We start from the raw sequence: 18,773 nt of genomic DNA, 5'->3' as shown, positions 1-18,773 counted from the left end.
TGAGAGTGGCCCCTAAAATCATATGGTTCAAGAGGGGTTAAAAAAGGAGAGAGAAGAGTGGAATTTCTTACCTAGATTAACTTAAAAGAGATTTTTCCTGTTCATAGAATAATGCATCACTAACGACAATGAATCCATTGCTTAATCCTGCCGTGTCAATTTTGTAGAATATCAGTTTAACAGCTGCACTAAAGTCTTGTTCTTCCACAGATGACATATTTCCTCCATCCCAAATTATGAGGGGAGATATGATGAATTTTATTATCTCAAAATATAAGATAATTTAATAATAATAAAGTTTTAGTAATAATTTTTTTTAACATTATCCATAAAATATGAAAAAAAATTAAAATAATTATAGAATTAAAGTTATATTAAATGAACGATATTTTTAAACATTTATAATTTTATTTGAGAAAAATAAATTTATAAAGTATTATTATTGAGCTTTACTGATATGAGTAATTTTATTTTAAATTATTTTATAATTTGGAATAGGACAGTATACTCAAAGAGGGAGGGGGAAAAAAAGATAAGGAAAAAAGTCAGGAAGACACCATTACTTGGAACTACTTTGCCTTGTGATAACAAAATGACTTTGGTTTTGTAGCGTGCCATCTTTATCCAATTAGAATTTTCCAACGTATATGCTTTTTTATTTATTATTCTCTTATTGTATATATAAGTCATCTTTTAAAAAAAAATTGATTTATATTTTATAAGTCACTTTATATAAAAAGATGTATGTATTATTATTTTTTTTGGTCAATTGACCTTGCAGTCTAATAGTATGTATTCTATTATAAGTAGGAGGTTATAGGCATTAAATTTTTCTTTAAAAAATTTTCCCTTTTACATTCATCAGCCCGTGTGATAATATTTGATTAATTCCCAAACGGCCAAACCTATTGCATCTTTCTACAAATAAAATAAAAAATAAAAAGTGACCCTTTAAGTAAAAACAAAAAGTTAGCCGTATCTTTTTTTTTCCCAAATAAAAATAAAAAATTGTTTGCTCCATGAGACAACCGACAAGCCACTTCCACTCTTGAATCAGAAGAGCATATCATGAAAATTGAACATGTTTATTTAAGATTAAAAAATAAATAATTTTTAGATAATTCAAAGATTTTATAAAAGGAGACTTATTTTGTAAAAATTTTATGAAATGCAGACATAATTTTATGTTTGATTATAATAATAAAAAAAGTAATTATTAGTTAGTTGTTATTAAATTTTATGATATCTTCTAGATATCATAAAAATAATTTATTATTATATTATTTTAAAATTTTACGACATCTTTATATATTCTGTCTCCTTAAAACATTCTATCACCTATCGCATTAAATTATTTTTAAAAACTATCTAATGTAGCTTCTTAAAATTTGAGTAGCTTTTAAAAATAATCATAAAATTGCTTTTTTTTATTCTACTTATTTTCAAAAATTTAAACAAACATAATAAAAATTTACAAAACAAATTTTTTTAAAAAAGTAAAGTAATTTTTTCAAGAAATAAGTTAAAATAAACAGGCAATCAACTTCTCTTTTGACTATTTATTCAAATAAACAAACAAATGTATTTATATGCTTATACACTAGCCATCTCAAGATTAAATCTTATTTTTAATCATTCATCTTTAGAATGTAGAATTTAACATGACTTAATTTTTGTATCTTTTTACACAATTTTTTCTGTAACCTTATATTTAAAAAAAAAATCATTGAATTGCTCAAACACTATCCCTTATCTTGCAATGCACAATAAAAATGGTTTTGGTGGAGTCCTGATTTTTTTTTATTAGCCTCCATTGGCTCATCCTCACATGTTGCCATCAATTTGAATTTGAATCTATCCGCAAATTTAAAGCCTTTTGTACTGTTCCCATGGGAACATGGAATATCGCTTTCTGAGTATCCCTAAATTCTAATTTTCTAACTAAATTTGACCTTTTCATGCTCTTACTATCACGTGTTAAGTAGAATTTTGTGGTTTTTTATGCAAACAAGAGCTAAAGTTTGTTGAATAAGACCTCATGTTACTTACTCCTTGTGTGTGTGTCACTACTTTGCATAAAAAGACGAATCTCTAATTATTTTCTCCTAATTTGATTGCTTTGCAATTAAAGTAGTGGGAATGTCAATAAGATACTCTTAAATATATAAATAATAATTTAATCTCTTAAAATATTATAATTTTTTTAAAATTTTTAAAAATTTTTTGTTATTAATGAATTTATATAAATTATTAAATTATCTTTATTGAAGATAAAAGATTCATAAGATTTGTTTAAATATTTATAACTTTTCTTCTTATATTTGCAACAATGCAATAACAAACCACAACTTTACATGTTGAATTTTTTATTTATTGTTACATTATTGTGAATATAAGAAGGAAAGTTATGAATATTTAAACAAAACTTGTAAATTATTTATTTTTAAGAAGGACAATTTGATAATTTATATAAATTTATTAATGATAAAAAATTCTAGAAACTTCAGAAAAATTATGATATTTCGAAAAATAAATTTATCATTTATATATTTCAGATAAATTTTATTTTCATTTCTCATTAAAAGTATGTGTTTTTTAAGATAATGAATTTAATGAAGATAAATTGAGATGTTTCTTTTTTTAAGGCAACATTAATTATTTAACTAATTATTTTTATTTTAATCAGATTGTTAGAAATGACTTGAATGTAACGCCGAACAGAGTAATGTAACAATCCTCGATCATAATGGCATAATAAAGACCCTATTTTCTGGTCTTCGTTAGGTGCCAAGTAAGCAGCCTAACCCATGTTTGTTGACGCAAAACCAAGCAAAGTTGGTCGAGAAATGATGAATTGGTGGTGCCTATCAGTATAATGAATGCCCCAAAAAAAAAAATTGTCATTTTACCCTTTTATTCATTAATTTAAATTCTTGTGTCTATAAATTTATTTTCTTTTTCTTATTCATCATAAATTAAAAATAAATTTAAAAAATAATATGGATTTTTATGAGAATAAAAATTTCACTGGCATAAGAAAATTAGGAAAAGAGTATTAAAAAAAATATTGAAAAGAAAAGGGAGGGAATCTGATAACGTAGATGTAAATTCTATCACAAGCAACGCATGGAGACATGATATGATATGAATTTAAAAGTGAAAGTATGGTTCACGTGTGATTTGAGTCTAGTTTAACCTTACGGCATGTCAAATTAGAACTTAAATCTCCTTAACTGTTAAACCATAGTAAATAGGTAATGGGCACTCATTTTATTCTATATATAAGTCATTTTTTAAAAACAAATTAATAGTCATTTTTATAATTTATTTTTAAAAAAATAATTTTAGATTCATGTACTTTGCTCATATTTTGTTATTAATCTCTATATTTTTTGAGTATTTTGGTTTCTATATTTTTATTTTTTATTATTTTAGTCCTTCCAGAATAAAGTATAGGAATCTTAGAGAAATCTAAAATAATAAAAAATAAAAATATAGATTTCAAAAATATCAAAAAAGTGCGTAGAAAAATAACAAAATGCAAATAAAATATAAGGATTTAGAGTTATGTTTATCCTTTATTTTGCATAAAAAAATATATCATTAATTATTTTATTTTAATTTTGCCCAGTCACAATTGTTAATAAGTATATTAAAATGTTATATATAATAGAAAAAGTGTTTTTAAATATAATGAATTCAATGAGAGTAAAATAAGAGATTTCTTTTCTTTTTTAAATAATATTAATAATTTAATTACCCCTCATTAATTTCAATAAAATAATTAGAAATAAAGGGGAGTAATTTTAAAATATTTGATGTGTGTGAATATATATTACAATAATACTAGATCTGGATGCGTTCTCGATGTTTTGAATATTTTTTTTAATTTTTCGGCCAACCAATGTTTGAATTAGTTTTTGGCCAACCGATGTTCTGACCAGAACGCATAAAACGTGTTAACGACGTCGCTTTTGGATATTTAAGTAAAATTGGAGGAGGGTCAGACTTTTCATAGCACAGTGGATCCGGCATTCAAGTTATTGTCTTTTTATGTGATTTGTTGCAAGATGGAGCCATCCGAAGTTCAATTTTCAAGTGAAGTAATGCGAGGGTAACTTACTGCCACGTTTGATATGCAGGTATGAATTTTGGGAGATTGAAATTGAGACAGGAAGTGAGACTAAGATTGAAGATTCAAGAATATATGCTTAGCAAGAAGTAATATTTGAATGGAATTCTTATATTAATTTTATTTTATAATCAATTAAAAATTATCAAAATGCTATAATATCCCATATCATTAACAAAAAAAAAAAATACACAATTGAAGCCTCTGGAACTCAAATGAGATGTGGACCAATGATGGAGTGATGGAGATAAATTGATCAATGTTTAATGGTGGGTTGAATGATCTGAAACTCAAACTAGATCTGAAAGATAAGCCTCAAGGGGAAAACTTGAACTAGCTCTGGAACTCGAACCTATTAATTTACAAGTTGAACCTAAATTTGGAAGAAGATGAACTTGAACCCATCAATGATCAACTTAAACTTGAACTAGTGACTCGTCATTGATGTTGATGTGAGAGAGGAAGATGAACCTAGATTTAACAAACGCAAGCTTGAACACATCAATGTCGAACTTGAACAAGAACCATTGAACTAGTGAGTCACTATGTTGAGCTCGAAGATGCATGAGAAAGGGATGAGAGAGACACTGTCTAGAAGGGGAAGGAATGAGAGAGAGACATGCCAGTGGGGAAGGGAAGGGACGTGTGTGTGAGAGAGAGGGGGGTGGGTGAGGACAATTTTGTTTGAATATTTTCAATTTCAAAAATAATTTTGCAAACCCAGAGAGATGGGTAGTACTAAACAATCCCATATAAAGTGAAATTAAGATTGAGTTTGGATTGTTCAATGATCCATACTAAACATGAAAAGTTGGGTTTTCTTAGTTCCAATCCTAATCCTTAGCTTTTAGTTTCATGTACCAAACAAGACTAACAAATAATGTTGAAACTTTTTAATGCAAGTAAGTATTATCCTTATTTAAAACACAATTGAGCATTGAATGTAAACACTTGAATTTTAATTTATTATATTGTAAGTAATTAACTCTTTTAATCATTCAATTTATATTAGTAATTTCAAAGCTTTTTGTTTGTGCCTTTTTTCTTAGGAAAAAGTTTAGCTGTTTGAATTCATTAGATTAATTAAAGGATTGTCGTGAGGGTAAAGTTAATATTATTCCCTTGTGTGCAAACCCTTTGGCAGTTGGCATTGACGTTATATATACTTATATATACTCTGACTTTATTTATAAAATAGAAAAAGAATATTTTTTAGTTATATTTATAAGTCATATCAATATATTTTTATTAATTTTTTTTACTTTCTATTAAATATTGAAGAGAGAAAAAGTGTTATTAAAATATGCATATTTCATGTGAACAAAATTGAAAACTTATTAATTTTTTAAAAAAAATTAATGAGTTTTAAATTTTTTTTAATTTTAATAAAATATACGGAAAGTGATTTATAAATAAGATTAGGATATTGGAGGGTGGGGGGAGAGAGACTTGTGATTAATCAAAAATTAACAACCTAAGTCAACCACCACCCATAATTGAAAGCGCGTTGCTTAGCATACTGGTCAATATTGAAAAGCATGAATAAAATGCATTTTCAATCAATTACATGCTGCTACCCAACGGGTGAGGTCAGATTTCCATACTCAAATCCTCTCCATTTTAAAATAATAGTCAATTTAAGATTTTTTGTTTGGTAGAAACAATTTAAGATTTTTTATGACTTAGTAATTATTTTTATACTATTATTCAGTATCTGGTATGACCAAATCAGATTCGAAAAATATCAAGTTCAATAAGAGATAACTCTTTCAACTTAATTTTTTTGACTTTTGTAAGACTCAGTGCAAACTCTCAAGTTTAATTAAGGAAAATGGAGTTCCTTTAACTCAACTCAACTGCTATTGGCCTATTTTATTCTTTATTAATAAAATAAAATAAAATAATAATAATAATAATAATAATAATTAATAGAGCCCAAATACTTGCTGATAAATAAATCAAATTGTATAATCAATTTTCCCCTTCAGTTGAAATCAGAGGATGGTAATTAATCAAACCCTTGAATATAATAATTTTATCTTGTCCACTTTAATGTATCTAACTCTAATAGCTCTCAATTGCTCCACAGGTTGGGGAAAAGCTACTAGTGAACAAATATGTATGCATCCATCCATGTACGCTATTGCATTAAATATTATAAAGTATTTTTAATTAAATTACATCCCTAATGAGTTAGGCAATTATTTTCATAATTATATTCTTTTTATATTTAATCTTATTTAATAAGATATTTTAATTAAAAAACTTATTAATCATATCTCCTCGTTAAAAGTATTTGTGGAAAAACCTCTCGAAGTGTGCCTTAAAATACCCAAAATGTTTTATAGTTTTAAACATCTCACATTAAAAAAATGCTTTATATTTTTTGAAAGAAGGTCGTGTGTGTATACATGTCTTGCTCAAGAAAGCAGGATACGTATATTGTATCAAGCAAAACTGCATCTTCAGCAACTTCTATCAAAATTGAGTTTTGCAAAGGTCAGTTAGTTTTAGATGCATCCCTAGATGATCAACTTCTATCAACCTCAAATTGGTTCCATCACGAGCCCAATTATACTTCTGTCCTTCTACTACATTTAGTGGTGTTTAATCCTTTGAATCTGATTCTGTATCCATGTTTTCCCCTCAAAACACGCGCACAAACAATAATGGGAAGGACCTCCTTAAGAGATCGTATATCTGCAACTGTTGTTATTTTTCAAAAGCAAACAGAAAAGAGGGAAGAAGCAGGAGCTCGAGCAAAATGATACTTCCTCCAATCCCATTTATAAAATATATTCTAAAAGATTCATTTTATCGCTTTTATAAGTTACAATACAACTTTTTAAGTAATATTTAAAATGTATTTTTAAAATTATCTTTTATGAAAGAAAAAAATATAATATTATTTTTAAAATTTGTTATATAAAAACATATTTGAAATCTTACTCACTTTTATTCTTTTTATATTTTTCTATTAATATTAATAAATTTGATAAAAATGATTTATAAAAAAATCAGTGAAATATATGGCATTTGGATGTATGCATATAAATGCACACACTTGTTCATAAATTAGCACATTTTCTCAAACCTAAGGTAGATCAACATGTACTCCCTGGAGTCCTTTTTATTAGTCACATATTAAAAGATTTTCTTGATCTTTTATATAAGTCACTTTGCCTTGTTTTTTGTATCTTTTGACATACAATTCCAAAACTACATTCCAAGAAATTCTAAAAAGGAGTGCACTATCTCAATTCTCAAGAACACTTTCCACATTTCAAGTAACTCTTTTTTAAATTTAGGGGCAAAATTGAAAAGTAATTTATTTTTAAAATAATGTTATAATTCTAACTAATTCACCTTGGCCTTGGTGAGTTCGTTAGAAGTAACTTATAAAAAAGATTGGGAAAGTATTTTCAGCCATAGACTGAATGAATCTTGGAGTTCATGCTAAACCTGAAAATACGCACAATATGTACAAAGCCACTCTTCTGTAAAAGAATGAACATGAGAATAAGACTAGCATAAAGGACTAATAGTTATCATTACGGCAAAGATATGCCCACAATGAATCCGCAACAAATACTTCCGGTGCTTAATGAGCCAGTCACCAGTCCCCAAATAGTAAGATATGATAGCCAACTGAATCAGTAAGAAATAATAATAATAATAACAACAATGATACTAATAATGACAAAGATAATGAACCTTTAGAAGCCTCTATGTGCAACTCTTGTCATGAGTGAGGTTGAGGGGAAAATCAAGCATATTGTCCAAATTGCCAACCCTAAGCCTGAAGGTTCTTCTCAACACTTCTGCAATTTGAATCCATTTCGCACCAGAACCGATGAACAGAGTCTCCTTTCTTGCCTAAGCATTTCGTGTAAACTAAAACTACCATAGTTCTGTCTGATTCATGGCAAAAGCAACCATGAACAAAGATTCAGTCAGATTTACTCTTTGATGCTATAGACATTGCCAACGACTCCAACTATGCTAACAATCACAGCTAGTATCATCATTAACCACGAAAGAAATCTTTCTAAATAGCTCAAGCCACCATGATGACTTAATCTCAGGGCAACAAGAGGTGGGAAAATAAATCCAAGTGACACTGCTGTTGTTGCGCCGGTGAACTTGAAGGCAGACCAAATGTTTGGAATCATGGTAGAGCCAATATAAATGAGGATCAACAGAACCACCGTCAACCCCAGACATCTCTTCCTGCTCTCTGAAAGAGGTGCTGATCCCTCAAACACCAATGAATCCACTGTTCGCCGTAGGGAGAAATGGATGACAGGAAAAACAAGTATCAAATGGAGAATGTAGCCAATCCGGACAATATAGTTCAAGGCTGAGCTAAAACGAATTCCAAGATCCTTATCAAAATTAATCAGCACATCAGACTCTGTATCCTTCCCAAAGAGTAGGTAGCCTGCTAGTGCTGTTGAAGCATATACCAAGATACATAACATAGCAGTGATCCTTCCTACTCGATTCATCTTCTGAGGAGATCTATCTTTAAGTTCGTTGTATATTGGCTGCACATTAAAATGGCAAATGTATGCATTTGACATTATTGGGATCACCACAAGCAAATCCAATATGGCCTGTTTTGAGCTCAAATCAGGACCCATCCTTGGAGCATCAATCTGCCCCTTGACTAGCTTAATAAAAGCTACAACAAAAGCCACCACAACAAACACAACAGCAAGAACCACAGAAGCAGCTGAAGTCAAGCTTAACGAGTCAATCTTATCCAAAGAACAAAGTGGTGCAAGAAAAATCACTGTGATGACCAAAATCACAAGCTTCCTATGGTCCCAAACGCCATTTCCCATTAATTGATCAAAAACCCCCAAATGATGAACAGAACCAGACATAACATCCCCCATGATAATCAGATAAACAACCAAAACACCAGCATTGTTCACTATAATACAGATTTCAGACAAAATCCTAGACGGTCTTCCCATGGCATGTTGAACTAGCTCTCCATAGGACGATGCCTTAAACATAATTGAAAATCGCAGGAATAATTCAACACTAATTTCTGACAGAATCCCCATCAAAATTATCAACACGATCCCCAAAACCACTCCAAGAACTTTCATCGTGGCAGGGAGGGCCATAATCCCTGCCCCAATGATCGTGGTGGTCAGATTGAAGACCGCCCCAGGTACCCCAGAACCACTATTAGGCCCGCTAACAACAAGAGGATAATTATCAATATCAGTTTCAAAATCATCATCAATATCTTCTCCTTCAACGTCCTTGGATCTCAAATAACCGGCTCCATTAAAAGAGGAACTTCTTGGAGAGTTTAAAGGGTTAGGGTAATCAGATTGAGGCTGTAATTCTACGTAAGAGCTTTTGGGTATCGAAGAATAATTGCTATCCATCTGATGAGACTAGAATCGCAGACAGAAAATTCAAACCAATGTTGGGATTGATTTGTGGATCATTGAAGGGGAAAAACAGATTGGAAAACTTACCCAGATCGAAAAGTTGCAAAATTGAAAGAGCAGAAGATAAAGATTTCTTCCCTGAATTCTATAGACTTGCAAAGCAGCCCTAGATCTCTGGGTCAACAGCTAATATCTCTCTCTCTCTCTCTCTCTGTGAGCAGCAGCTGAGAGAACCAATGGAAGGCGGAAGGTTTCTGATTTCTGAATGGTGAATCGTCCTGGAGTTTCCGACGTGGATTTTAAGTTTTGACATTAATTAATTAATTTATGGCTCATGCCAGATCAGACAGACAAATACGCCACGTTGAACGCAATTTGTTCTTATAGATGTGATCCAATGGGATATTGACAAGTCATCGCTTTCAACATAAAGAATTTGGCACAATTGGTTTCAAAATAACGCATTATTATTCCCTCCTTTCCAAATTTCAAAACAAAATAAAATTATGCATGTCAATAAATTTTAACAACAATATTTTGTATATTTATTTTTTAAAAGCAAAAATATAAAATATAAACTTTGAAATATATACTATACTTAATGCTATATCCACATTGAATTATAAAATATTTTTAGTAAAAATTTGATATTTTAAAATATAAGATACTTTAGTAAAAATAAATTTTTATTAATGATATTTTTTTTATATTACTCTTCTCATTATTCTCTCTTGTTAATATTTTTTAATAAATAAAGTATTAAATGAAGGGGCATTTTTAAAAGATTGTATTTTTGTTCGAAAAAGTAGAGTTGTAAAGTATATTTAATAAACTTTATTGGTATGTGTGGTGTTATCTAAAAGTATTTTATAATTTAAAATAGAGAAAATATAACTTTAAATTTTACACTTCAATTATTTTAATTTTCTCTTCACTTAAAAGATAATATTGAAAAATTATCATTAATAAAATCTTATTTTTATCAAATTATCTAATATTTTGAGATAACAAAATATTTTCAAAATTGATTTGGGACTAAGGAAGTGACATTTAAGTTCTTAGACATATTAAAAAAAAAAACAATCGCAAATTTTGATTTAAATCTCAATTTCAAAAAATGTTTAATTTTCAAATGTAATTTTCAATTTATGTAACATCCTAGAAAATTTAACATCTAATTAGTTGAATAAATTAGATTAATTAAGTAAATAATGTGGTGTGTATTTACAGAAAGCTAATGGATGTTATGGATTATGATTTCAACCTTAGGATTAAGTCTGGAGCAAAGTGGGGCCACTTGGACATTAAAAAGTGAGAAAAATTAATGAAAGTTATTTAAATTATTTAAACCTAACATTTATGACTCTATGCGTATTTGGTTGTTGGAAGTTATTAATGCCTAAAAATCCTCCATAAATGAGGTAAATGGAGTAACATAGCTCTATTAATGGTTATTTGAGAGTTTAATAAAATTAATGTGACCTAATGGGAGTTAATGAACTCAATGGATGTGGTTAAAAATGAGAGAGTTGTGATTTTAAAAATTTAAAAGTATTGAGTGGGTATTGGACATCATCCTGGAAGGGGATATTGACAATTGTTAACATGATTAATTGTAGACTAATTACTTATTAGCACCATTCAAGCTTTGTGAAAGCTTTAACAGTGTGTAATTGAGGGGTAAACTTTTGATCTCTCAAAGGTTTAAGAAAATTGAGGAAAAATCTTTTTATATTCTTGTGTGTTAATTAATTATTTGATTATGAATTAATATTGTTAATTGTGAAATTATTTGTAACGCAAGTGTGACATATAAAATCTTAATCTCTCTGTTATAATAAGGGGAAGTTTTAAAATGATATGATATTTTTGTTGTATTCAATGATATGAAATTGTGGAGTTCAATTATGTAATATTTTTATGGAGTTCAATAATATGAATTTGTGAAATTCAATGATGCGATTTTTGTGAAGTCTAATGATATAATATTGTGGAGTTCAATGATGTGATATTTAAAGAGTTTAAAGACTTATTAAGATGTGTTTATGTGATGCTCATTAATGACATGAGTATAATGATGATATTAAGCATGCATCATTGAGTATTTTGCATGCCATGTAACATTGTAATTATGCATCACATGATCATAAGAGGTGGGACTTCGCTTAGGAAAAACAATAGTGAGTTAAAATCTACGTGGTAAAGTTTTTATTGGAGATTGATAATTTGCTTGGATATTATTATTCATTATCTCATTTGTTTAATGAGGAATTGTCCCATTGTGTAATCAAGGATTTGAACCTACTCTACTTTTCACTTGTTTGATGGGGAAGTTAGTTTAGAAGAATGACACTCAACAATGTGAGATTTAGGAAAAACCATAACTCACAAGTTAAACAATCTTCACTGGATAGCTTCTCACGCGTGAATGGTTAGGGTATTCTCATTACTTGAATGATTCCAGTGTGTAATAACCCATGATTTTATGTTGGAGGCATATGAAAGTTATAAGAGAGGTGTGATCATGCATTTTTTTAATAAAAAGACATATAATTGTTTATATTGTATTCCTTATATTGAGAACATGTTATAATATATATGATTAATATTATGATTGTAAAAATGGAATTGTAAATTATTGAAAATGGATATTGATTATGAAAATTGCAAATATGTGTTTTGAGCATGTTAATTTGACATGAGTATTGATCATAATTACCACTTGCATATAAATTAATTAACATCTACTAGCATAAGTTAGCATACCTTAGTTATTGAGTGGTTGTATAAGAGCTAGCTCATTGGAACAAGACCAAGGGAAAAATTTTGAGGCTTATAATTCTATCTTAAAAGAGTAGGCCTCATTTATTTTAATTATTATTATGTGTATAATTCATATGATATTGCCAACTAGGAAAGTTCATATTTTTGACTTACTTACACTATGAGATTGTTGAATTATATTGTGTATTTTAGGCCCTAAAATGTATATGTATTCATTGTGAATTCTAAAAAAAGATCAAAATATTAGTGCAAGTAAGAGATGAGCAATTCTTGTGATTAAGGATGATTGATTAATGATTTATGCTATTGAGGTTCACCTTCTGTCTTTGCAATTAAGGGGGGTTGAGTGTTGAAAATGTGTTAGATATGTTGTTTTAAGATGCTGTGTATTACATAAGTTTATTATAGTCTATTGAGTGTACTTTAATGTGTAATTTTGGCTTTTGACACTTGAAATAAAATTATGATGCCCAGGTTGAGTTTGAATTTGTGAAAAAGAATGAGTTGAGAAATAGGTATCTAATTTTTTATTGAAAAATAATTTAATTATAAAACTAATGTTATTAACTAAAGTTTAAAAAAAAAAGCTTTACGTAAACACTTGGATTGCCTCTATCAGATGGAGAAATAGGGTGTGTGGGAAGTTTGCTTTAGTTGCTGTCACATGACAACAATAATGCTATCAAAAATTTACAATGCATTGTGGCGCATCACACAAAGGCAAACATGCCATAACACGTGCAACAAGCCGTGGCGCATCTTTGTTCTACTACATTGTTTTGATGTTTTTAACTATATTGCAAATGCTTTAACTTTTTTAAGTTTTCATGCTTTTGCAAACACCTTCTGCTTTGATTTTTGAATCAATGAAGGTATATTGAAGTGTTTCAAAATTTAAAAACTTGGGATCTTATTTATTTAAACTTACAAATTTGGCAATTTTTTAGGTTAGCCCCTTGATTACCTTGATGTTGGAGTTAGGTAAAGGTTAGCATGGGGAACTTTACATTTTACAATTAAAGTTTTCATTTATAATTGTCTGAATTAATATTTACTACTTATTTTAAAAAAATTAAAAATTAATTGTTATTAATGCAATCTTTTAATACTAAAATCTCATTCTATTGATAATTTTTAAATTAAATTTAATCTCTTTGAAAAATTTGTTCAATTCAGTTATATTTTTGCCAACGTATTCAATTCAATTATTTAAAAATATTAAGTCCCGTTTTGTTTCAGTTTTTTTATTAAAAAATTCACTTATTTTTTTAAGTCTATTTTATAAGTTTTTACAATATTTTTTTAAAACATTTAAAAATGATCAAAGCATATATCTAATTAATTTAAGAAACTATTTTAAGTAGTTTTTGAAAATAATTTGATACGGAAAGTGAAAAAATGTTTTAAAAATGAAAGATTTACAAAGATATTATGAAATTTTAAAATAATTAAATATTAAATCCTTTTTTAATTAAACACAAATTATGGAGGATATCATAAATTTAAAAATAATTAACAAATCATCATTTTTTTATTATAAAATCTCTAAATAATCTAAAAAGGATTGATTTTTTAACCTTAAAAAACTCTTTCTAAATCAAACGTACAAGAAAAACTATAATCATTGATCTTTATAATTTTATGGAGTTTTATTTTTAATTCCTCTAATTTGTTTTTAGTGTTTTCAATTATTGTAATTCATATATTTTAACATCATTAGAGATTTAAGAAATAAATGTTACTCAATTTTTTTGAAAATATAGAAACTAAAAGTACTGAAAAAATACAAAGACTGAAAATAAAAATTAATAAAATTATAAAGATTAATAATTATATTTTTTTAAAGTACAATTTACTTTGTCCCATTTTGACTTCCAATGAGTAAAAACTTATGTTTTTATTCTGCAAACTTTTTGCGGAACGTAGGTAATGGTGCCTTTATTTATACGCTAAAAGTCACTTAGGATCCAAAAATGTATTTGTCAACGATAAGTGAAAAGTCTTTTCTGATAAACAACACATGTAATGAAATGAAATTTAATCACAATGACCTTCTTTTTTTAGATTGTGCACATATATTATCCTATAAAAAATAATTATATTTAAAATATAATTAAATATTAAATGTTGGCATCTCTTTTCATAAAAATTTAAATATCAATTTATCACGTTATGAAAGATTAGTAACTTTTATTAAATCCTAGCCTATTGATGGCCACCATGAACTTATTTAGTATTATATTTCTCATTTTCATCAAATCACGTTTCGCAATCATTATTTCTCATTTTTCATCAAATCATGTTTCAAACAAAGTTGCAATTTCATACAATCTATATCTTTCTTTCTTTTTTCAAAAATCATCTAAACCATCAAATTTTATGCCACAATTTGCATTTTCACAAACATTTAAAAACATGCTCATACACACAACATTAAGGTACAATTATATATAACCAATTAACCCACAAATGCATAAATTAAATTTTTCTTGATTATCTCAAATGTTTGAGAGATTAAAGATTTTGCTTCTCAATAACAATTACTTTCAAAGCTTCCCAAAGCTTAAATAGTAGCAATTAATAATTAATCTACAATTAATCACACCCAATAATTATTAATACCTCTATTAATGAAATTTTAACCCCTTTTATTCAACACTTTTACTACTCAAAATTCTAATCTCGAGCATTTAAGCATGCCCATTGTGCTTATTTACTTTCGTTAACTCTAATTAGCTCTATTAAACTCTTAAACCATCATTAATGAACTTTACCAAACTTCAACCACCTTATTAAGTGTCCATTTTTGGATATTAATTACACCCAACCACTCAAACACATAATTTTATCAACCTATAGTTTAAACAACTTAAACAATTCTCATTTAATTCTATTTAAGTCAGTCAGTTTTGATCCATAACTTAAAAGGTCTGAAAATTGCTTCCAACAACAAACTCAAAGTCTTAAAAGATAAGAGGAGGAAGGAAGAAGAAAGCTTAGGGAACTTATCCAAAGTGTTAAATAGTCCAAGCATACTCCCAAAGCTTTGAAAATGGTGTGCCCTAGTAGAGGAAGCCAACTCTTATCACCCTCCCTTATGTTTTCTTCCTTCTCTTTTCTGGTCTTTCGAACACAAATGGTCTTATTAAACTAGATTGTTGACCATGTATTACAATGTATGCTACACATGTCACAACATTTGGTATAAAGAGCATTCTTTGTGTCTTTATGATCCATGTGTTGTTGCAGATACTACATGTGCTATGACATGTGGTGCAAAAACATACTCTACATGTTCTCGTCCTCTTTCAAGGTCTAGATGGCCTAGCTCCACCCTTAACTCAATCTTTAAGTTGCAACCACAACTCAAATAGGCTTACTAGTGCTTTTTAACCATTCACACAACTATTACATATCTATATTAGCTTAATTATCGTCAATTAGTTTAACTTAAATAGGGGGTTAATTTTTTAAGATGTTGCACTTGTCTAAGTGTGAAGAGCCTAAAGTTAACCTACCTTTATCAATGCTCACAAGCAAGGGAGCGTGTTCGTGAGAGGTTAATGGCAGAATGGGCAAATCCTACTTAAGCCCATAATTTTGGGCCCACAATCTATTTTGGATCATAATTAACACTCTTATATAATTCTAGGTGCAATTTAATCCTTGATTAAATGCTTAAGTAATTAATACCATTTATAAACCTTAATCACATATAATTCCCAATCAAAACCTCAAGTTCACCATAACTCAAAATTGAATCCTCAATGTACATATTTTCTCCAATTAAATTCAAAATCTCATTTATGTCCTTAAATACATATAATTCCTTAACTAATTTGTACTTAAGAATTAAAATGTTTCAGTATGACCCATGCACTATATTCTAATATTTGTGTTATAATTTTTTCAACAAAATTTTTCCTTTGCATTGTGCACCTAGTATCAACAAAATATTTCTCAATCACATAAAAAATTAAAAAAATTGGTTAGTTGTTATAAACACTTTTATATTACTTTATAAATAGTTATTTAAAACTCAAGATACTCATACCAATACTTTATCATAAAATTTAGAAATATATATTTTATGTTCTTATACCCATAGGCATTGTTTGATATGAAGTATTGAGTTTTATGAGATTGGGTATGAGAATGGTAGTAGAAATGAGTTTTAAAATTATGTTTGGTATGTCATGGGATTAATAAAATAAGTCTCATATCCAACAAAAGCTAGCAAAAAAAAGCCCCAAATGCCCTTATCTTCTTCCAATCACAGTTGTACTCAACCTAGAAAAGAGGATCGATTGAAATAAAAAATGGAAGCACATGAGAAGAAAATCAAAGCCATGGATTCAAACTCATAGACCAAGATTAGAAAATCGAAACCCATGAGAAGAAATCAAACACAACAATTGATGACTTAGAATGATAGACAAAATGCAACAGGTTGTGGATTTGGGTTCAGTAGTTGTAGGAACAATGACCTTAAGCAAACATAATGATACATCTCAAATGAAGCAAACACAACAAGTCCATGCTCTTATCCAGGCCTGGAACTGAAGTCGTTGTGCTGCTACTGTAGGGTCTGTTGAAGAAGATGGGGAGGTTGAGTTTGTGGGTCTGGAAAAAGAAAATAAAGAAGATGAAGATGAACTAAAGAAGATAGGGAGCTTGCTGACACCTTGAAAGAAGAAAATGCACTAACATGAAATGATATGTGTTGTGTAAATCAAGGTTATTATTACATTGATTATCAAAATAGAGTTGCTCAAGATTAATGCAACATCTTACTTACAATTAGAGAACAACAATTTAACAAGGACCTTCAGCCTACTCTATCAAGAGTGGAGTTGCCTCATCCATAGATTCCTCAAGAAAAATTGAGCAAGCGACATGGTGACTACTTGTCCACCCAACCATCAATTGAAAATGAAAATGTAGAGGGATAAAAACTTCAAAATTTTAGTTAATTTCATTACATGCAAGCCTCATCATTATCACTACCCCTTTTTACCTCTTCCAATCCCACCTAATTTGAGTCTTATTATATGTCACCCTGATCATCATCCATTTTCAACTCACCAACTTCTACTCAATTTAGATCGTTCATCTCTTTACTTGATGATCTTACACTATTTTCAATTGAATACAGCCCTTCTACTTTTTAACATGATGAAACATCTAATGAAGCACATGCCACCCCTTAACAGTCAATTTCTTTAGTTGAGCAATACAACGTATGAGAAGGAAAATAAGATGTGATACTAAAAGTTACTATTTGTAAGGTAAATTAATTTTTAATTTTCATTTATTACTAATTTTCATAAAACCTAATAATTAATTATTTATTATTATTAATTTTTAATTGAATGCACATTATAAGAATTCCTTTATCATATTAGTAACAATTATTTACTCATCATTTTCATTCAAATAATTTAGAAACACTTGAACAAGATGATTTGTCTAATAATTGAAGAAGGTGAAAAACTTACCATATATTTAGTATCATTACTAGTACGTTGGATCCATCTTCGGGTATATATCTAATACCATTGTAAAGATTCTCAAAAGTGAATAAAATATTACATCAATAAAAAAGTTGAAATTATTCGCATAGTGAACTATTGTACTTTTTGTTGAATAAAAAATAATTTTTGACTTTAAAATCATTATTGGCTTTAACGACTTGTTCACAACATCTGAGTAATTTTTTATATAGCATTTCAATAAATACTTTACTCGTTGTAACATTTGGACAATTTCTTTTAGTGTCTGCAGTATACTGATAAAAAAGCCCAAAATTTCATTCCCACCTGCTCTACGTAAACAACTTGGTGTTAGCCGGTCCTAATATCAATTCTACTCTCTCGTTCCTTCATATCTAAAAGGGCCATAATATTGAATGTTGTTGTATCTACCATGTCATGTTCTATTATATCTGATGCAGTACTCCTATCCGTGCTCCGTTGGTTAAAACTTAAAAAAAAAAAAGAAAGAAAAAAAGAAACACACACACACAAGTTTAAAAAAAAAAAAAATGATAGCTGAATGACGCGTAATATTTGACTTTGGCTTTTTCCCCATGAAGAAATGCGGACTCCTTGAACATGAGATTTATCTTGTTTATATTAATTTTAGTTCAAAGCAACGGAAAATTTTCTCCTTAGAAAATCAATATTATGACAGACATCTTCTCGGACACTCAAAACCAACAAAAATTTTTAGATAGCGTTTGGATTTATAGATTTAAATTTAAAGTTTAACATTTAAAATTTATGCATTTAATAATTTCTGTTTGGATAGTGTAAAAAAATTTAAAGATAAAAAAAATACAAGCTGGGATTTGATACAAAAACAGAAAATTAGGAGTGGTGAACTTACATATATTTTTTAATTTATGAAAAATGAGAATGAGTGATAGCATGGACACCAATGGT

General features: G+C 28.5%; 1 protein-coding gene across 1 annotated transcript; it reads right to left on the bottom strand.

Annotated features, from left to right (window-relative positions):
- Nucleotides 1-7,589: 7,589 nt before the first annotated feature.
- Nucleotides 7,590-9,814, bottom strand: LOC129291111 (amino acid transporter AVT6E). The gene has a single exon (XM_054928281.1). It carries the CDS (start codon nt 9,538-9,540, stop codon nt 8,092-8,094), a length of 1,449 nt encoding a protein of 482 aa, XP_054784256.1. The 5' UTR covers nt 9,541-9,814; the 3' UTR covers nt 7,590-8,091.
- Between the last annotated feature and the right edge of the window lie 8,959 nt (nt 9,815-18,773).

The sequence above is a fragment of the Prosopis cineraria genome, unplaced genomic scaffold, assembly GCF_029017545.1.
Source record: "Prosopis cineraria cultivar Desert tree isolate PC_DT_omini unplaced genomic scaffold, ASM2901754v1 PC13, whole genome shotgun sequence".
Classification (NCBI taxonomy): domain Eukaryota; kingdom Viridiplantae; phylum Streptophyta; class Magnoliopsida; order Fabales; family Fabaceae; genus Prosopis; species Prosopis cineraria.
Note: the sequence above shows the minus strand (reverse complement) of the source record. Positions and strands in the feature narration are given on the sequence as shown.